This window comes from Alosa alosa, chromosome 16 (assembly GCF_017589495.1).
Source record: "Alosa alosa isolate M-15738 ecotype Scorff River chromosome 16, AALO_Geno_1.1, whole genome shotgun sequence".
Taxonomy (NCBI): domain Eukaryota; kingdom Metazoa; phylum Chordata; class Actinopteri; order Clupeiformes; family Clupeidae; genus Alosa; species Alosa alosa.
In genome coordinates, this window is record NC_063204.1 from 19304112 (window position 1) to 19326427 (window position 22316).

Genomic DNA, 22316 nt, shown 5'->3' on the forward strand with positions numbered 1-22316 from the left:
CGGTCAGGCGCTGCGCTCTTTAGCTGAGGCAGAGCTCGAAGCATGCGGCCCTGGATTTGTCCGGCGCACGGCCGTGCCAGGTTTGGTCTCAGGGGTAAAGAATGCTGTTTATGAAGGATGCACATTTCTCAGCTTCATCACACACCACACACACACACACACACACACACTCACACACAGAGACACACAACCCTTGCGGCCCCCCCCTCTCCACTCTCCTTCATTCCTGCTGTAAGGAGAGGAATTTTTCACAAGTGTCGCTCAGAGATTGTTATCTGGCTACGCAGAAGAGGCTTAGCTCTGTCTATGGGACTTTTAGCTAAGACACAGCTATGTGTGCATGTGTGTGTGTTTATTTACAACAAACTGTTTAAGGGCTGTGCTTGATTGATGAGTTATATAAAACTGGGGAGAGAGATAATAAATGTGCACTAAAGTGTGGCCTAACGTTGCCTCTCCATCAGATAGGTTTCCTCACAGCCGTAGATCATCCTCTGAATAAAGCATGAGAAATTCAGTAGAAAATAACCAGAGGATACCATTACTGTATATGTGCATACTATATGTAGAGGCATTAAGTTACTGTGACACAAGTATGCAGTCAGACCCTTCAAGGTTGTTAACTGACCTATTATAAGCACAAATCCCGAGACGTAATCTGCCTATTGGACGCTTTCATTTAAAAGCAGCATGTGTAAATGGCTAGATGTGAATGTGAGCTCTGGGGCTCCTATTGGGAGTGCTCGGTGATGGCCTCTGCTCTGTGTCCCTTGCATGTGCGCAGCTGGTGTTTTATGTGGTGGTGAAGACGCTCTACACGCTGGGCCACAGCCTCTCCCTCATCGCCCTCATCACTGGCAGCGCCATCCTGTGTCTGTTCCGGTGAGAATGGTGACAAGAAGATGGTTTCTGTACACACACACACACACACACACACACACACACACACACACACATAAACACAGACACATTGTGGAGTGTTACAGTAAAAGAGCCTTTGACAGATATTAATGGCGATCATTAAATACTTGGCCTTGCTGTGCCTGTTGGTATTTTTGGATATCCCACACATCCCACCACTATTTATCCTTGGTGACAGTGAATTAAACATCACTATCTTGTTTTGATAATATTTATCTCGCCAGGCACTGCTACAGTAGGGTTCACATAAATGAACAAACCGTTTTGATGAATGATGTATTTCATTAATTTTGCTCTGCAGCTCCAGAATAGGATTGTTTGGTTGAGATGGTGTGGGGATTTTTCATTAACAAGATGATTATGTTTTGTGGATGAGTGGTTGTCTGTGTGTGTGTGTGTTGTTCTGTGTGTTTGTAAATATGTGATGCTATCTAGGAAAACCCCTCACATGGTGCCAATTTAAGATTCTGATACCATCCTAGCAACATTCTGTACTCGGTCTCCTAGCAAAATCCAGGATACCATCCTCCAAAAATCTTGGATGTTGCTAGGATGGTATCAGAATCATAAGTTGGTAAAATTGCACCATGTGAAGGGTTTTCTCAGATCGCATCATACAGTATGTGTGTGTGTGTGTGTGTGTGTGTGTGTGTGTGTGTGTCTATAGAAAGCTCCACTGCACAAGGAACTACATCCATCTGAACCTCTTCCTCTCCTTCATTCTGAGAGCCATAGCAGTGCTGACCAAGGATACCATTTTGTTTACAGAAGACGAGAACTGCTCAGAGCAACCATCCTTTGTAAGTCCCCAACACCCGCAGAGGCAACAACTACACATGCCTCTGTTACAAAATCAGATCATGGTGGTCATGGAGCAGATATTCTCTCTCTTCCTCTCTCTCTCTCTCTCTCTCTCTCTCTCTCTCTCCCTCCTCTCTCTCTCTCTCGCTCTCTCTTTATCTCCCTCTCTCTAGGTGAAACATTGTATTGAGTATGTAGCGCTCAGTAGTAAGGATTTACATGAGTTGTCAGTGTGTTGATAGGACTCAAGTCAGCCCCATCTCTCCCTTTCCCCATTATCTGTGCAGATTGGGTGCAAGGTGAGCTTGGTGTTTTTCCATTACTTCGTAATGGCCAATTTCTTCTGGCTGCTGGTGGAGGGCTTGTACCTTCACACCCTGCTCATGGTCATCTTCTCCGAGAACAGACACTTCATCGTCTATCTCCTCATTGGATGGGGTAGGTCTGGCCCAAATCACTTTTACTTCCAGCCAATCCATCCAAGAGCTGTGTCCTCAGTGACGAGCGTTAGATGGGATGTGGTGGAGAGGTTTTTGGGCCTGTGCCTGGAACACAGAGCTGTATCTCCTAAAGTACTCCTTTCACTTCCTCTGAGCGACTGCTCCTGAATGTGCCATGAATCTGTTTCCCGTCTTTAGTATGTATTTTTTTTTGAACCCCTCACCTCTCAACTGAAAGCACTTACAGTCATTAGAGCACTCAAGATCAGTACTTGGCAACGCAACCTGTCAGGAAAGGTTTTGCATTGACTTTTAACCTCGTTGGATGTGTAGATGAAAGAAAGTTTACCAGTGCTGTGAAGCACACCCTGATGGCTATCCCTCCACATTCTCTCTCTTTCATCCTGATAGGAGCAACAATCAAATGGCATTAATCAAATGCGGCTTTTGTTGGTTGTACACACACACACACACACACACACACACACACACACACACACACACACACACACACACACACACACAAATACAAACTTCTCTCTCTCTCTTAGTGTCCCTGTCTTTTCAACTTAAGATTTAATCACTCTACAAAGCCAGAGCTATCTGCATAACATTCTGCTTTACACTCCACACTGGGGAATTGTTGTCCTTTAGGAGAACACAAGAAACACACAGCTCTCATCCTCGTTGTTTCCATGTACCGTGCAACCACTTACTTTTACACTGGGGCATTTCCCCTGTCGATCTAACCTGGAAAAAAAACTTTTCCCAGAGGAAGAGAGAAATGAGGGTCTTGGATGCTCTCCTAGTGCTTCTATTGGAGTTGCTGTGGCTCGCGTGGACTTTGGCTCACCAGGAGCATCAAATCAACACCTCGTTAAGATTCCCTTTCATGGTGACAGTGATAATAAAAAGACTCGCTCATTTAGTTGTCTCAGTTTTCCCACCAGGTTTATTTTTGACGACACTTAAGGGCCAGTTTTTATTTAAAGCTGTGTGTGTGTGTGTGTGTGTGTGTGTGTGTGTGTGTGTGTGTGTGTGTGTGTGTGTGTGTGTGTGTGTGTTCACAGCCATCCTTTAAATGATCACAGTTTACTTCTATGAATTGGACACTGTATTGGACAACTTCATCATTCAGGAAGCGCTCTGCTAAACCAACCACTTCATACCTCACCCTTATCTGTGCCATTACAGTTCTCTAGTTGGGATGTACAGAGGACTTTCTCAATGTTAACTAAATCAGTTTTGCCATGACATTTTCAAAAATGGAGCAAAAAGTGGCGAGTTTTTTAGTTTTAGTTTGTAGGAGCTTTGGCTGCAAGTAGTGTAGAAAGCCAATATACAGAAAGTAATCTAAGATCAAAAAAAGTCCACACTCACTTAAATCCTTAAAATGTTTTATTCAGGAGCCTGGGCAGGAAGTCATTTGCTCTTCATTGAAATTTAGCAAACAAGAGATATGCCGCTCTCTGCGATGGCGGGATTGTTGCTGATATCACAACCTCTGCTGTAATGGTGTCATTGTTTCTCAGTATGTTGATGGGTCATCTCTCTGATGTGGTGCTCTTCTCCTCAGGGTTCCCCACAGTGTTTGTGATAGCATGGATCATCAGCAGAGTTTACCTGGAGGACACAGGGTGAGCATCTGAGCACAGCATTTATGCCATCATATTTTGCTGCTAGTTTGTACTCCAGGGAACAGACAAAGGGAGAACAAATCTTGTTGGACAGTTGTTCTGCTTTGATCCATGTATTGCATGATGCATACCATTCTTGTGATCATCTAGGATGTTGTATTATTCGACACTCTGATCCAATGTGTCAGCAAGTCCTAGAGACAGTGTACTCCCTTGACAGACACTTCTCAAACAAAAATCAAGCAATGTGAAAGAACAAAGGATTATTCTCATATTGGACATATTTTCCCCTTCTGTTAGGTGCTGGGAATGGAATGACTCAGTCATCCCTTGGAGGGTGATCAACTGGCCCATTATGGCGTCTGTTATAGTAAGTGTGCTCCATATCTCCTTGTTTATGTCCCCCAATCTCAAAACTGTTAAACAGAATGCCTCGTGTGAGGAATGAGTGCTATGTCTGTTTATCATTACTTGCATAAACCTTTTACCAGAACAGTTTTACTTTTACTCCACTACATTTTTGGGCAGGTGAATTCATCTTTTAGGTTTTTTTTTGTCAAGTGATCGATTGCTGTTGATATACAGTACTCACAATATTGATGTTACCATAACTAGCCATTGCATACTGTATGGGCACTATCAAACACAAAAGGGAACATCTTGATTTGGTCGGTAAAGTTTGGAGGATGGATGGATAATTTGTTTTTAGTTATTTCTGTCAACAAGACCAGTCCTGAGGTCCAATGAATGCCTATGTGGACATTTCAACTGTAAGGCATTATGAGACTGGGAAAGGTTTCCACAAGTGGAAATGTAAAAGGAGGACTTCTACTGGAGCTAAGTGTATCTCTACTTTCACTAAGTGGTTGTCATTTTTTCCACCACTGGTTGTTTGCACCCCAAACCTGCATTTTCGGGTTTCTGTTAATGGGCTTAACACTTCAGCACTTGTCCACTGACATGAGCTTCGCCCCCCCCAACCCCACAAATAGACGGTCTCTATGAAAGTAGTGTCAGAAGTGCAGTTGATCACATCCCCACGCTCATAGTGTTTTCAGAAATGAGACAACAATAGATAAATGCAGGTGTGTGGGTGGGTATGTGTCAAGCTGAGCTCCATGTGGGCCACTTTAGAGAGAGACTCTCCGTGTTGCCCCACAAAAAGCCTCCGAGCTGACGCTCTGTTTTCCGTTATCTCCCCGAGCTTTAATTAATGCCTACGCCTGCATTTGACCCGCCAGCCTTCTCAGAAGCTTTAACAGTGATCGTGATACAAAGCAGAGCATCAATCCATTCAGATAAAGTCAAGACACATAATGGTGTGATTGAACCCTATCATAGTGCAAACTGCAGGGAGTGCTTTTAAAGAGTATGAAAGCAGCAACCAATTGTTTGTATGTTTACAGGAATATATATTTATGCGTATGTATTATGACACCTGTGGAAAATAATGATACATATTGTGATAAACATGGTGCTTTTTTCTCCTTTTATTAGATCAATTTTATCCTCTTCATCAGCATCATACGGATCTTGGTGCAGAAGCTGAGATGCCCAGATGTTGGAGGAACTGATCAGTCTCAGTACAAGTTAGTCCCTCACATTTACATGTCTGATTATAGTGCTAAACTGACACAACACGCAGACATGCTATTAAACAATAGAAGTTAGTGCAGAGTGCCCTTATATGAACTGAAACTGCCAAAAGTCTAGAGCTGAAACTGCCAGTTGTCATTCATTGATTCATATGGAGCACTTTGGTTTCTAGGCTGATCTATTTCCCAAATGATTTTTTGTCTATGTTTCATTGACATGGAAGCCTCAAAATGGGTAGGAATGTATTCAGACTTAGACAGAGGGAGCGTGCTGTTCTTTGAAAACTATTAATCTAAACAGCTTGAGTGCTTGCAATCTGGTTTATTGTTCTCTGTGCTCTTGCAGAGTAAATGAGATGGGGTAATTTCACACAGTGAAAATGTTACTTCTACACCTTTTGTTACTGCTTGATTGGGCAATTAGTCAATCTTGGATATTTATGTATTTCGACTTATTTTTTACATTAAGTTCTGGTTCAATATCCATCATGCAACATGCAGTCTGTCTACATTGTTGTATTATCTTTTTTTTTGCTCAGGAGGCTGGCAAAATCAACACTTTTGTTGATTCCCTTATTTGGAGTACATTACATAGTGTTTGTGTACATCATGGAGAAGAACAGTGAAGCCATAGAAAAATACAAAATATTCTTTGACTTGTGCGTCGGATCATTTCAGGTAAGGATAAAGCTTGCTAATCTTGCACCTAGCAGTAAACTTCAGAGTGGTGTGTTGTGAGAAGATGTTATCAGCACTCAGTCCCAAAAAAGAAAGATTAGGCTACAGAGAATCTGGGAGCATTACTGTGTTACCACGTAAGTCAAGTCCTCTGAACCCTCTTTGGCTTTTAATGATTGGATTGGAGTATGTGAGACCCTCTCTTACTTACCAACCATATCCACCAGCATGACTGAACTGATCCAAGAAGAGCCCTTAGAAATGAGTGTGCAAAAGAATGCACTTAGGCTACTTGTAAATATGAACTTCACAAAAACTCTTATCTTCCAGATCCAGTCATCCTTCTGTTGTGAATGAATGTAATAAATTATTTTGTTATCTCTAGGGCCTTGTTGTTGCCACCCTGTACTGCTTTTTGAACAGTGAGGTAAGCCCTTCCTCCACCCAGGCTCCTTTTATGCCATCATACATTTCGACTTAGGCTACAGACAGACAGATACAGACAGGCAGACAAACAGACAGACAGACCCGATTACAATACCTTCAGTCCTTTAAAAGCACAGGATTGGCATGTTTATATTTAGAAATTAACACCCATACACTCATAAGTCAGGATACTTCATCCAGGAACTTGTCACAATATAAATATTTTAAAACTATTGAAATGCTAATGCAATGATTGTACATGCTAAATTGTGTTTGCTGGGTTCCCATAGCAACAGCAAAAGAACTAGATGCCAAGTGAGCATACATAATAAGCATTCCGTCACTGCTCCATAACTCCATAACTGGATTTAATATGTCAGTTACATGAGGAATGGATGATTAAAATGTAGTTTAAAACAGTGCATAGTGTTAAAAGCCATTAAATGTTGCAATGAAACTAACAATACTAGCTCCAATTCTTCAGAGCAGTCATCCTCAGAGTTGACCCCAGATCAGTTGACAGGCTCTTTGTGTTGCCTGTGGACCTTCATTATACAGAAATGCCCATCTGCTTCAGGGCCGAATAAAATCTGAACACATTATATTCTAACTGGAGGACATGGCTACAGTGCTGAGCATTGCAGGCAACTCTTGAGTTTTGTATCCTACTGTCCACGTGCCCCAGGTCCAGAGCGAGGTGAAGCGGAAGTGGCGAAGCGTGTGCCTTAAGCGCTATGTTGGCCAGGACTACCGTCAGCACAGCTCATCCATCTCCCGCAACGGCATGGACAACGTGTTGCAGTTCCGCCGCAACACCCGGGCTCAGTCCTTCCTGCAGACGGAGACCACCGTGGTGTGACCCGGACTTTTGGGGATCAGTGGGACGGACATCTCCTGGAGATTTGACTCTGACCTTTCTACTGGGGGGTACAACCGACTAAAGTGTGAAGTCCTTCTTGTGCTATTAATTTGGTTTTCATTTTCAAATCCCAGAATTTGGTCTTAACGTTGTCTTCTGGGTCATGCTTAAATGTCAAACTTTTACATCACAACTGCTGTGGTATTTGTCACAGTAGCTTTGTGCTTGAAGCTTGATGATCTGATTAATATGGTTATTTTAGTACCTCTTTGATACTGGCTTGATGCTTGGTGGCATTTAGGTTCAAATTAAGTTTGCGTCATTGTATATCACAGATATATGCTCAAATCAAAGACAAAAGTCACACAGGGGACAAGGCAGCTCATTTACTAGGGTTAATAGTCCACGGTATTCAAGTGTGCTGATAATCTTAAAGAAAGGGCGTCTGACAATAAAAGGGCAAGGCATTTATTGCTCACTCACACATCTGAATGTAAAGAAAACAAATGTGGTGATGAAGACATTTCATGCATCTTATACTGTACACACTGACATATATGTAACACCACAGGTCAACAGTTATATATATATATATATATATAGGCCCATTATATTGTACATATTTGACATGGGCCTGGTCCATGACATTCTTGCTGTGTTTGTGATGATTCTACACTTCTCTAAAGTATTTAACACAATGCATTGTGGTGTAGGTGATGCCTTTATGTTATGCTGAGAGCCCCTTCTGTTCAGATTTTGTTGAGGTGTGGTCTTGTTTGTAAACACCATTACAGAGTCATCATTAGAAATACATTAACAGTGTTAGTGATAGCGCTGCAAATTTAACAAGTTCTTTCTCCAATATATCAGCATTACATTATTATCTAATTTGCCCCCTTTCCTTACAAAAAAAAACAAGCTGGTGTTTTTATGAGTTTCTACTACTCTGGTGGATTTAATTTCTAAATGCCACATTAAAGCACAATATGAGTAGACCTTTATTCAAAGGTGTACTGAAAATGCAAGCCATGCTAAGGTTTAACTTCAAATTCTGCTCTCTATTTTGTTGCTGTTGTAAACTCAGTGTTCATGGGAAAAGACTTCATGGAGGGCACAGAATGAATGTCATTAGTCGATGATAATGTTTCACAGCATGTGATTGTATTTTTCATTTTTTTGTACATGTGTATTTTTTTGTTCTAATTAAACAGGATGGATATACTGTAGAAAATATATTATTGTAATTGTGTGTACAGAGTTGTATATACAGTAGGAAATGTTCTTGTCTAGGAGGCTTGTTTATTTCTCTAAGGTCTTTTACATGGAACATGGAGTTCTGGCATTGTTTATTTGTTACAGTGTTATGAAGTTCAGTCTTAATATCATCTAAATGAATCTTTGTGCCATATAATGTTTTTTTTTTAATATTAGCAAAAAGACAAAGGGAAACCATGAAATAAAAGTTGATTCATTATGTATTTATTTTGTGTCTGTTTGGTCTCAAAACCAAATGTATTTTTCTGATACTGATACAGTGACAAAATCTCAGGCTTAGAAAGAGACCTGTATCCTCTTCAAAAGCCAGTTTGTCATTATGCATATTTTTTTTAATATGTCAGCATTTTTGAAATGTTCAGTTTGGGATTTTATTCAGCATGAGGAAGGGCTTGGATATCAGTCAGTCAGTGAAATGAAGATGGGGAAAGTTTTAAGGCTGCGTTCTTGTCAGAAGTTGTCCTTTGGAAGGTTGGCTGATCAAATATGGTCTATGTGTCGCAAATCAAACCAACATATTTAATGCCAGTCAGTATCATCTGCACAGTATGCACACAGCTTTGTCGCATGCACTACTGTGTATAATTTTTCAGCTTTTTGCATACTTCTATTCTTGACAATGTGCTTTACTTGCTGTCTCCGTGAAGAAAATACCACATGGCAATGTGCCAGTGCTTCAGTAGAGTAAAAAAAGTTTCAGCTCTCTAACTATGAATACAGGATATTTGAAGGCTTACCAACCTTAATACCCTGATATGATAAGAAAATAAACAGTTCAGATATCATTCTGTATCTATCATCAGACTTGACTGCTTGAGAGTGCGGATCACTGCGTGATATCACCACACAGATTCTGTCTGGCCAGCAAACACAAGTTGCATGTGGCAGTTAAGCAGTTCTCTTTTTTGACCAACAAGCCTCAACATGAACTACAAAAAATACAACCTATTTTGTTTTTCTATGCTGTATAAATGTCTTGTCACAGAATGAAGGGGCTTTCTTCTGATGGCAGTTGGCTCTTTCAGCTGTCCGGGTGGCAACCTTAGGACAGTCAGGGTCTATTGTGATGGCTTAACTCTGCAACAGCTGCCCTTTCAGTACCCAGGGCATTGAAAACTTCTTTGATGTGCTTCACTATGGCCCTTTTATTCTCAGACCAAGTAGCAGACGACGACCTTATGTCATCCCAGATTGTGGAAAAGGATTCTACCTGGCATAGAAGAAGGCTTACGAAAGTCTCTTGGCAGAGAATGGCTTTGCCCAATGCTTCCTTTGTACTTCAGAGTGGCAGTGCAGCCGGGCAGGGGGGTTTTAAGCGACAGAGTAAACTAAGGGACTCATGTCAGGAGGTTTCAAGCCTGTTAATTCCCCTGCTGCTTTGATGCTCCACCTTATAAATAGTGCAGGTAAATTTCTGCTCGCGTGCACGCAACATCCCTGCTGATGGTTGTTTACTTGTGTGCTGGGAAAACACACACACTCCTGACAATACTGTCTGTTTTTACAGTGTCCACCTGCAAGGGCTACCTGACTTGAATGTAAGCAATGGGTCCTACAAGACTGTGAGATGAGATTTGGGACCAGTACAGCACCTTGTCTCCTTTCTGTATTTTTGCCAATGTCTTTGGCTGAGTTCAGTTTTGGACTTAATGTTCAGTAGACCAGGGGTCCGCATGACTCACTCTGTGATGTCACATGGTAGACAAAGTTTATCTAGTTGTATATATTCATTAACTGAACGTGGCTAAATGCTGCACTTCTTTTTAATTAGCTGCTAACTTTCCCCCCTCAGGCCCTGAGCTGATTGAAGAGATGCTAGGGGACCGCTAACGCTAACCTGAGCTGACAGATGCGTCAGGACTGCCCTTGACCATGTGTATGAGAATGAGAGACAGATGGCCAGCTTTATGCTCTTTGAATAATTTCCTTCCTTGGCACAGGCAACAATATGTCTGACAGTTCCTGAATATACCAGTTAAAAGATTAACAGAAAGGTTTGTGTCAGTAATTTCATCATTTTTGTCAAGCTTTGTCTGAAAAGAGCACTGTATAGAGGGAGATTCTCTGGATTTGACCTATCCTGAAAATATTATAGAGGCCTACAAAAAATGTATGACTAAATGATCACATTTAACCGCAATTTGCTTTATAGGGTGGAGAATGTTCCAAATCAGACAAACAAATCAAAATTAATTTGACCTTGTTTCCTTTTTTTGTGAAATGTGATTTCCTTTCCTTAACAAAGTGTCACATCCACAAAGAGGTCCAGAAATCAGTCTTAAACTGAGGGGTAGGCCTAATAAAAATGAAAGTTTGAGGCTTGGAGAAAAAAAAACTTTGTTGACTGTCAGGTTGGAATAGCCTTACCTGTGTTTCATTTGAAATGTTTGGTGTGAGCAGAAGGCTGATGCTGTGTTCAGAGACTATAGTGGCAGAAAGTCTTCAGTGACTCTGACTGATACTTTTAACCTCTGCTCCCATTTTAAAGTTGTTGACACCATGTGGAGGAGTGTGGGGGTCTGGGCTGATGCACTTGTACCTCGGCGTGACAGGAGTTGTCTTGTGTGACGGGGTGAGAGAACAGGGAGGGCGTCTGTGAGGGCGTCTGTGACACAGCGAGGGGTGGTCATTCAGGCAGAGAGGAAGAGCAGGTGAGTGAAGGAGAAAGAGAGAGAGTGTGGTGAGGGATGAGGCTCAGGGGACTTGATGTGGTGGCACCTTATGCAGGATACACCCCCACCCCCAGACATACATACACACATGCAGACCTTCTCCGCTTCATGGATTGCTGCATCTAGTTTAATCCCTTTGACCCTATTTCAGTTTTGTTAATTGTGTCTTTTCCCTTTTGTATATTTCTTTATTTTTCTATGTATATGCATTGTCCAAATGAGTGACGGCAGGTGTACCTACAGAGTTTTACCATCCTGTATGCATTTCTCCAGCACTAAAATGACCAGGTCTTCAGTTTGTTGTTACTTATCAATTCACAGCGGAGGACAATGGAAACTGAATCACCTCCGTTCTGAGTGACTTCGCCTGGCAGTCCTCACTTAGAGAGAGCCTGCTCATGCTGGCACATCGCAACGAGCACTTCCTCTAATACGGTCATTAAAGCCCTACCACTCACAGCACGCTGCCTTTCAGTTCATGTTAGGGCCAGTGTGATCAATAGAGCCTGCGGTGACTGCAGGATAATGGGTGCTGTTTGCTATCATTGCTGTTGTGAGAGCAACATCAAGTCCATCTGCTTTTATTGACAGGCAACAGAGGCTTTCTCCTCGCTGTCTGGGTCAGGGTGAGAAATCAATACAAGGTGAGTTTCCAAGAGAAAAATGGCAATTAGAAAGGAGCCAGTTTCACTGTCCAAGAGAAATGTTAGAAAAACTGCATTGGTGGGTGCTGTGACAGAAAAAACAAATAGACTTCCATTGGCAAAGTTTTAAAAAAAGCTGCCTGCCTGTTTGATTCAGAAAATACTTTGTCATGTTTGGTGTCTGAGAGAGAGATTGGGGTGCCTTGGGCCGAAGTGTGAGGTCCGGCGGGCTCAGATGGACTGGGCCAAAGCAGACCCGCTGGCAGCAGATGGGAGTTCTACACACCTTGAATAATGAGTGTTCCAACCAGGAGGGGGAGAGAGCAATCGCTGCTCACACTGTCCTCCCCGCACACTCCCCCTCCCCCAAGAGGGTAGTCAAAAATACCCACACAAAAATAGAAAATAAGAACAGGACAACATTCACCCCCATAGACGTTTCATAAACATGCTTCTAGACAGCACTTGTCGGAGTGCCCTGCTTCATTCAGGTTTCAGACGTGTGAATAAAATACAAACTTCAGAAGACCTGAAAGGACAAAATAAATCGTGCCGTACGCCCCCAGCTCTTCCAGATTGGATTCATGAATGTACTGTAAGAATAATTCCAAGTTCCATCCATGTCTTTTGAATGGCAAGTTAGATTCATGCAGGGCATATGCATGGCGTTTAATTATATCTCTCCTTTGTTCCTGGTCAAGTTCATTTGTAGGTGGGTCAGGGAAAGCAGTCAAGCCATAAACAGACCTCTGTGAGCAGATGGCTGGCCGAAGACACTGGAGGAACAGTGGCCCATGATGCAAATCTGCAAATGAGGACACCTGAATGGACATGTGTGCCAGAGATGGACTCCTTCGTCAGTACTATAGGATAGACGCCAAATATCTGTCTCTGCTTTTCCTGATGTGCTGGGTCTCTTTCAGAGGCATTACTGAGATCATTTATCACTAAACTCTACATCTCTCTTTTTTTGAAATAGATCAAAATTAGTGTTTCAATAATCAGAATGTGCTTAACTTGATTTGTTTTTTCGACATTGGCACCTCAGAGTGAGCTTTGCCCTCGACTGGAGTCATTGAGGAGAAAGTAATGTTGCTCCAGGCATGCCAATTAAGATCAGATATATTTCTCTCTGTTTCACTCCTACGCGTCAGGGTCTAATTAAAGCACAGCCTTTGTTTTTTGTCAATTTATAATGCTCCCATGGGAATGGCGAGATTTGTCCGTGGTAATATTATTCCGGGTTTTGTTTTGAATAAATGCATGCCAATCTTGTATCTCTCAAATGTGACCAGGGCTGCACGTACATGTGTTCTAATGTTTGAATGAGAGTGGAGTGCATCCCCAGTACACTCTGCTTCATATTCCTTTTAAATGAGCCGTCTTCAGCACTGGTAGGACTAGTAGCTCGGAGTTTCCTCGGTCACCCCCAGATGTATCTGAGATCCACACAGTGGCTTGTGACAAACTGTTGGAGAGATTTTCACCAAGTCCTACCAATTCCTATACCTCAATGGCATGAATCAGAGGAAAAATCCTGCTCTTGATTTCGTGGCTGGGAGAGACTGTGCTCTTTAACACAATATCGCTATACGTATTGAGGGAGTCACACAGTTCCCTTTAAGATAAGTGCTAAAACCCCAATCTTCAGTTTGTCTCTTTGTCAGAACTGTGCTGCTCAGTGAGGTTTTGATGTGAGGACAGACACAGCCACTACCCAGGATTGACTAGAAGGGTTGACCTAGGGGGGCAGACTCCCATCTCATCAGTGGAAATCCTCCATGTAGCCCCCAGCCTGGTGGGCCTGATGTGTCCTCAGCTCTCTCTGCCAGCTTGGCCTGGAGGCTGGGGCCAGACATGGGGCACAGATGTGAATGCGAACCTGCCGGTCACGTCCAAACCAAACTGAGCTTCCGTGAAAAAGAACCTCGCCACCGCGACCCCCTAGAGGTCCGCCGCCTGCATCTCGTTCTGTCATCGAAAAGCTCCTTTCATGTCGCTCAGTGTGACTGTGAGGGCGAAAAGCTGGAGACATGAGAAAGGGAGAAATGTGAGCTGCAAAGCTGCCAGGCTTGGAGACCCCCCCTCCTCCTCTATCTACCCTGTCATCTGAACCACCACCCCCTCCATTCTCCATCCAGATTCTCCTCCCTTGCCAGGCCTCTTTGTGATTCTCTCTTTCACTACTGAATGTTTCATCTCTTTACCAAACCATGCTTCGCCCCAGTAGAATGCCTCTCTCACTATCTAACCAGCAGCACACACAGCTCTACATCTAGGTTCAATGCTTTTATGCCTCCTTACACTTTGCAAGAAAGCGTAAATAATGAATACCTTAGACTTTCACCAAACAGGAGATCTGTATTAGTATCGCTTTCTGCTGAGATTTTACCTTTGACAGACATGTGTTCTTTGATTAGAATAGACAGGAAATTTATTGAAGAAATAGAGTTGAAAGAAAGAAGGGATTAAATATGAAGCACTGTGCCTGTGAAGCACTGTGAAAAAGGGAATACATTTAAAAAAAAGACATACTCATACTTTTTTCCAAAAAGATACAGTTAAATCCAGCTTCTTCCCCTTCTAGCCCCTTCACCCTAAATGGCCCATTGACATGAGCTGGTTAGAGCACTTACTTTGTTTACCTCCATATCTGTCCTCATGACAGATCCTGTCCTCTCCATGGGCATGGTCATGGGGCACGGTCATGAGGTGTGTGTGTGTGTGTGTGTGTGTGTGAAGGAACATGATCACTCTCGACCGTCCGCTCATGAATGAGCCCAGTCATGTTGTACCGAGGGCAGAGTCCATAGCTCTGGTACTGACACTGAACACCGTCTAATTGAATATAAAAACATCAACACACCACTTCCCTCACCCCACTGCAGTCTGTTCACCAGCTGATTTACGGAGCACTTGGAAGCACCCGATTGGGCAAGAAGAGCAAAGAATATAGCTGAGCAAACAAACTAATTATGCCTCCATTCTGTGTCGGAACACAGGGTCAGACACAGCAGCAGCGGTCTCTCGACACAAGGCACTCATGGGTTTTGACAAGAGCCCTTACTGTTATCTCTGAAAGGAGAGGAAAGAGTGTGCTGTGGGGAAATATCCAGCTGTGCTTGGGGACAGTAACTTACCTCCAGTATGTGTGGTAGACGTCATTTGGATGTCTGCCTGTCAACACTAAGACCCTCTCAGGCTTCCGACGCAGTTTATTGGTCTCTCTACTTTTCCAGATCTAAAGTTAATGAGTGCTGAGTTCAGAGCACATAATACTATTCGACCAGGTATGTCATCAACTGAAAAACACTCCATCCCTTGAAGTGTTTCAGTCACAGAGCCTGCCAGGATTAGACTGAGAGTTACCGTGTGCGTCATGGAGGACAGTCGTCTGATTGCAATCATTTCTTGTCTTGCTTGACAAATGTTTACTCATAATGGCCTGTGTTCCATGATGGAGCACCTCAAGACAATTGCGCTCATAGTCCAGCACAGAAGAAACACTCATAGAGATGATAAAGCTGATGGAAAATGTGTTCTGTGTGTTCCATTCACCTGAGAGTTATTTTCTTGTCCCCCCGCCCCCCAAAAGAGAATGGTGTCCATTATTTTTCTTGTCCACCTCACAGATATAATTACAAAGGGTTACACTTTACTTGACAGCATTGACATAAGAGTGACATGACACTCATGAACATGTCATAAACAAGTCAAAGACGTCATTAAGTGTCATTCGGTTTTTGGGTTAGGGTTGAACGACTGGTCTTTTATGGTATAGTGAGGAGTATGACTTCGCATATCATAGCATATATAACAGTATACTGCATATAATATATACTGATTATGAGTATGAATAGTCAATACCTTACATTTCTAGCAGGATGAATAATATGGAGACATCAGTCAAAAACTGAAAAATGCTGTCCTCTTGTGGTCAATCTTGTCCTTCACCATATAAAAATATTGTGTAGAAATTGTTCACTGATGTTTAAAATATTTATGTTAACATATTTGAAAAGACAGACAACATATCATCAAACACTGATTAAGACAATGCATGTGAATTTAAAACAAACCTTTATTTCAGTTTTTGTCACTCAAAGAAATATTGCCACTCATTCAGTAAGGGTGATGTCAGCCTGTAGTAAGTCATCTCTCTATTCTTAAACAATGAATGATGAGTGAGTGAGTGAATGAGTGAGTGAGTGAATGAGTGAATCAAGCTATCAATCCAATCCAATATCAATAACATGTCAAGCTATCAATTGATCAATCAAATATCAGTAGAAAATGAATAAAATAAATCCAGTTAAAAGGGTGGCATGGCAAAATGCTGAACATCACAGTATGTCTGGACGATATGGCGGGCAGTGGTCCACAGGACATCCATACAGTCCAGGCGGGGATGGTGGAGCAGGAGGGTGTGGCCAAACTGAGGAGACTCAGGGGCAGCAGAACACCCAGTCCGACAGCAGCACCAACCCAGGCCCCTCTTTTAAAGTGCCCCCAGGCCTCACCCAGCCAGCTGACACTTCAATCAGGAGACGGGGAGATGGACAAGGGAAAGACAAACAGAGGAACAACATCAATACGGACAGAACAGTTTGGACATGTTCCAGAACAGTGTTTCAGACGGATGTCCACAACAGGGATCTATACAGAAGATGTCTATGCCAAATTAAGACAATATTCTTGAATAAAATGTAATGCCAATAAAATATAAATAAATCAATGTAATCTCACTGTTTGCACTGACCCTAAAATGTACCTGTTCTCGCTTTGCTGTGCTCGCTCCACCTCCAAGGCCTTGAGTTCTGCCAGGTCTGTTTTCACCTCCTTGACTTTTTCACAGGTGACACCTACTTCCACCTCCTGCTGGCTAATGTCTCCTATCTCATCCTCAGGATTGTCTGGGTTCTGAGGTGCATCCATGCTCTCCTAAGGATAAAAAATTAACTGGTATTTAGAAAATGCTTTTATCCACAGCGACCGACCAATTGCAGGCAATGAAACTATTGCTGCTTCTGTTCTTCTGTTCAGATTCTGTCATGTCATCTACTTCCTCCGGAATTAATGTATGTTGAATGTGCAGTTCTTTAACAACTCACCAGCAATCCAGGAATCATGCTGAACTCTTCGGCAAGAGAGAGAGGGCTCGCTGGGGCCAAGGAGAAAGAGCCGTCCAGGTTTAGGAAACTTCCCCCTTCAGTACTGATCACAAAATAAGGATATTTGAGCTTATTTTTATTAATAGGTAGAGGCCAGAGTATGTTAATGTGAAAAACAGCAAAAGATACATACACAACTGCAAATTCCCACTGGCTCTCCAGGTCATTAATGTTACTTTTCAGTTGCTGAGAGGCAGAACAGAATGACGACAATTTGGATTAGCCTGGATGTTTTCATCAGTGTGATTTAAAAACAAACAAACACAGGCAAACTGTAGGAACAATAATGACAATTTGAAGGAAAGCAGTGAATTATACTTCTCCAGTTGTGTTGATCTCCATTAAGGAAGCTTTCTGACTGTCAATCATGCAGTCTCTCTGAAATATAAACAACATGATGAGACTGAATATCATTATATTTAACCATGCATGTAACTTCATCTACTGAACAACTATCATCATGATTGCCATGTTAGCTGTCAACACCTACTTGGTGAATTATTTAATCTCTTTTGGCGAGCTGCAATCTCGTCTCCTGCAGTTTTTGCTACACACAAAAGAAACACATCAATCTTTCAATTGATGGTGTTTGCTTTAGTAAGTGTATCACTTTTATATTTCAAATATATAATATAATTCAACATCTGAATAGCCAAGATGATGAGAACAACAGTACCTCCAAAGTCTGCACGATTTGACTCAGATCTTTGATGTAAGTACACTGGCTACCTTTTAATTTGATCTTTCAGAGATTTGTTTTCCAATTCCAGATTAGCATTTGAGTCCTCATGAGCGTAAAGAGCATTCTGCAGATCTGCATTCATCTTCATCTGGCGAGTCTTGCAGTGCAGAAGGTCCACCAAGCGTATTTTCTCGTCTATGTTCCTACAAATCCAAATAATTCATAGCAATAGTCATATGAACTTATATTAACACTGGAATATACTTTTGATAACAATGTGCTTTTAATTAAATACAGAATCCCTCAGTTTCAAACTCACAGGTGTGAGGAGTTCCAGATTTCCTCCTCCTCGCCATCCAGACTATCTCCCATGGAGGATTTCATATCTGTAAATACTGCAATGAATTACTAACTAAAGTCTAATATAAAGTCTATAGTTTATGTCAACATACTTATAAAAGCTGTGCCATAGAGGCCTATATTTAGTTTAGAAACAAAGCATTTTCACAATAAAGAAGAGCTACTCTGTGCTATCCTTACCATCACTTCCATCTCCAAAGCACACTTCAGCTATTTTAGGAGAACTAGGTGCAGACTTCTCATCAAACAGCAGATTTGAGCTGCTAGTACAAGAAAGGGCACCCTGGTCTTGAACAGGGCAGGCAGACATGTTTCCTAGGAATGTGTCCAACTAGTGGAACTGTCACCGACCAGATGATCTTTCACAACAAATTGAAATTAAATCAGAATCTGAATAGCAAAACTAGAATAATTCTCATCTAAAGATAAAAAACTGAACTGATCTAAACTATCTCAAGCATTTCTTAAATGATCTCAATATTAGCCAAACTAGGATAACCATTAGACGTCATAAGTAGTACCAACTGACATTGGATGACAAACCAAGCGATTCCACCGGGGTTAGGGGCACATAGCCTAGCCCAACATGAAATCTCATAGACCCTTTTTGTAAATAAATGAATAAATAAATATAGTACATAACGAAATAATATTACCATATTACCAAGCCATATTGTGATTATATATATATATATACATATATATATATATATATATATATATATATATATATATATATATATATATATTATTTCAGTTCAGCGGTAGGCTGTCAACTGTCTTATCTGAATAGCAATGTAATGTTTAATATAAACATCACTGGAGAATCCCATACGTTTTAGCGTTAATTATTATAGCCACCAGGGTGCGGCAAGATACTTTCCACCTTATAAGGTCTAGCAGTCAGGTGACTTCATAACCTCGGCACGCAGGTATAGTACTGTAGGCCTAGACCTGGCGAACTGCAATAGGCTTCACCTGGGTGACCCCATAGGCTACAGCATTATAATTTATGTTCATATGTTTCACTGAAAAAATTGCATGTAAACCAAGTATTGGCATAGGCTTCAGTGATAAGATAAATCTTCGAGACAAAGGCTTGCATAGGATTACATAATTAAATCCTTTATCACTAGCCAAAGGCCTATAACACTGCTTCGTTTTTTTCTTGAGTCTGTGAATGAAAGTACTGTCCCGTTTGGGGGCACTTATGGAACACGCACCATACATTCTACATTAGGCCTATGACACCATTATGGTCACAAAATCATATCAAGCTTAGTACGCATCAATAATATATAAAGTATGAAAATTATAACATCAGCAACATTATAGCAATTTAAATCTTATATAGGATCAACATCACCCATTTTCAGCTCAATCATTTGGCTTTATTCCCTCTTGAGCACTGTGCTACGCTGTCCTGATTTACTGTGAGAACTCAAACTAAACTAAAAAAATCAGGAAAACAAACAAAATGGTGAGAATGTGGAAATGAGGAACCAACACCTCCAAATAGAATTGCTCTTAAGAACATGTGCAGGTTTCAACGGTATCTTCAAATTCATGCCATCATCCAAATGCCAGAGCAGAACAGGTAAATAAGTAACTTCAATTAGTGTCATCCCAAACATCCATTTTGAACAGCATCAGAAATATTTCACCTTTGTAACTTAGAAATGGGTTTGTTAGTTTTGTTATTTTATTCTTCAAACAAATCCACCCACCCCTTTGCTGATAGCACATAGATACATAAGGTCATGAAGACAAGAACCAAACACAGAAGAGGAATCCATATCACAGGCTTGCAGAGAGGAGTGGATTCCAAAGTCTTGTGCTCTGTATGTTGCACACACACACACACACACACACACACACACACAAACTGGTGCATTTACTGTCAAAACAAAGTTGTACCACCAAACTGGTCATTGGTAGAGTTCAGCTGGTGAGGTGGAGGATACAGCCTTTGTGTGTGAGCCCTTGAGTTACAAAAGGAACTAACTATTTCACCATGTGTATTATTGAATTGGTTCATATATTCTTCAACTCAGTCAGAATGGAAAGACAAAACAAGTCTTGTAAGGAGGCCCCTGAGAAGTCCCCATTTTCTCTCTATAGAATTGCAGCCATAGATGCTACATAACCACCCACCCCTTTGCTGAAAGCACATAGAAGCACAAGATCATGAAGACAATAACCAAACACAGGAGAGGAATCCATATCACAGGCTTGCAGAGAGGAGTGGACTAAAAAGTCTTGAGGTCTATTGCAAACAAAATAATCAGAAAGGAAAAATGTCCCAGATTTAGAATTTGATAAATTCTCTTCATGTAGCAAACTTTGATAACAGAATATATTTAAGAACATTTGACCATTCCAACAGCAAACGGAATTAACTTTTTCCCCATCACAACACTTTCGACTAATTTATATAAGTTTTGACCAAAGGCAATTGTTTTGGAAAATATATGCATCAGATTGTCTGGAACCAGTGCAGTACAGTGGTTCCTAATCTTCAGACTCACTGACTTCATTAAGAGTATCTCAGTGAGATGAAATTGAGAGGAGATATATGGGTGGGGCCATGCTACCCCTCAACATCACATGGCAAATATTGAAATACTCGAGTTTTTTTTTATGTATACGTTTTTTTAACAATGGTTTTACATTTGAACAGTGAAAATCAATTTAATGAGTTGGGTTAGACTCGGTTAAACTTAAATTTTTATCCATAAATATTTTGTCCTTTGACGTTTTATTCGATTAGAACAAATAGGGTTGTCTGGGTTCACCCAAGCCAGATTAGAATTCTTGTTTTAAAGAAATCAAATCCAGTTTTATGACAGGTTAAGTACTCGTCCATTCTGTTAACATATAGGCTAGAAGGTAGGCCCTGTCCTTATCAGTACATGTGCTCTAACCCACACCTCCCCTTGCTGTAACTCCATTGGTGGGGCCTGCCACACAATTTGGGAACCACTCTGATAATACACTGGTGATATGACTGGGGTTAATTTCAATCACTTGAGCTTGCGTTCATACTTTTTCATTCATATTGGCAAAATAGTAGTATTTATGTGTACACAAACCAATTCAGATGTACTGTACCTGTAGAGATTCTCTCCGGAGATGTCGGTCTTGTGCAGTTTCCAAAACGTAGCAGTTGATCAATGCAGCAGGAGAGCAGCAGATCAGCTTCTGTGATGTTCTTCAGTAGCAGAGCGTGTATTGACTACAGTGACCACAGGTGTCAGGCGCCCCTCATACTCTTCTTTGGTGTAGTCACTCAGCAGTACCAGATGTTTGTCTTTGACTTCATATTTTAAATGCAGTATTTTGACAGGAGGTTGGTGTGCTTGTTGAGTAAACCACAGAACCTCTTGAGTAGCGGGAATACCACATGATAGAGTCACATTTTGTCCCGTTTCAACAGCAGTTTTCTCAGCATGGGCAGAAATGGGAAAACCTTTGAAATGGACAGTAATAAAAAAAAACATTATTTAGATTAAGAATATACCTTCACCTCTTCCTTTCTGTCTCCTTCGATACACTTGAATATTATACTGCTGCACACTCATCCTCTATATTTATTGCATTAGCATTTGTGGTTACATAAGGTCCCCTCTGCAAAGTAATATTTGTTGTTACCTAAGACATCCTCTTATTGTCCTCGCGTTATTGTAATTCATGATTTTGTAAGTCACTTTGGATAAAAGCGTCTACTAAATGAATAAATGTAAACGAAAAAGTATTCACCTCGCAACGTGCAGTTCTGACTATTTATCAAGATTTAGAGCAACTTCACTTTTTTGTGTGGTTTGATTTAAGACCTGGATTCAGTAGCTGGAGGACTACGGCCATAAGGTGGCATTGTAATGGAGGGGATTATGGCTGATCTGATGCTGTCTTATACCCTTTGGGAGAGGCTGCAACCCTCCATGACTTTAATTAACAGCACCAACATACAATTGGTAATTAGTCATTATATTTCTTATCAAAGTTGAATTATATGCATATATCAGCCATGAACAGCTTTCCACAATAATACTGTAAAATAAACATTATTTATGAAGACAAAGAATGGTGCTTACATATGATGACAATGAGTAGCATTCTGCAGACCATCTCTTATTCTGACCATCTCTTCATTTT

General features: G+C 41.3%; 1 protein-coding gene across 1 annotated transcript in view; it reads left to right on the top strand.

Annotated features, from left to right (window-relative positions):
- The window catches only part of vipr2 (vasoactive intestinal peptide receptor 2), a 29018-nt gene extending 20183 nt beyond the window's left edge, over positions 1-8835 (top strand). Inside the window, exons 5-13 of the mRNA XM_048267043.1 lie at positions 785-882; positions 1589-1721; positions 2010-2160; positions 3739-3799; positions 4100-4169; positions 5297-5388; positions 5934-6072; positions 6458-6499; positions 7184-8835. Of these exons, the coding sequence (XP_048123000.1) occupies positions 785-882; positions 1589-1721; positions 2010-2160; positions 3739-3799; positions 4100-4169; positions 5297-5388; positions 5934-6072; positions 6458-6499; positions 7184-7357 (960 nt within the window). The 3' untranslated portion in view covers positions 7358-8835. The remainder of the gene's footprint in view (positions 1-784; positions 883-1588; positions 1722-2009; positions 2161-3738; positions 3800-4099; positions 4170-5296; positions 5389-5933; positions 6073-6457; positions 6500-7183) is intronic.
- Positions 8836-22316: the final 13481 nt, after the last annotated feature.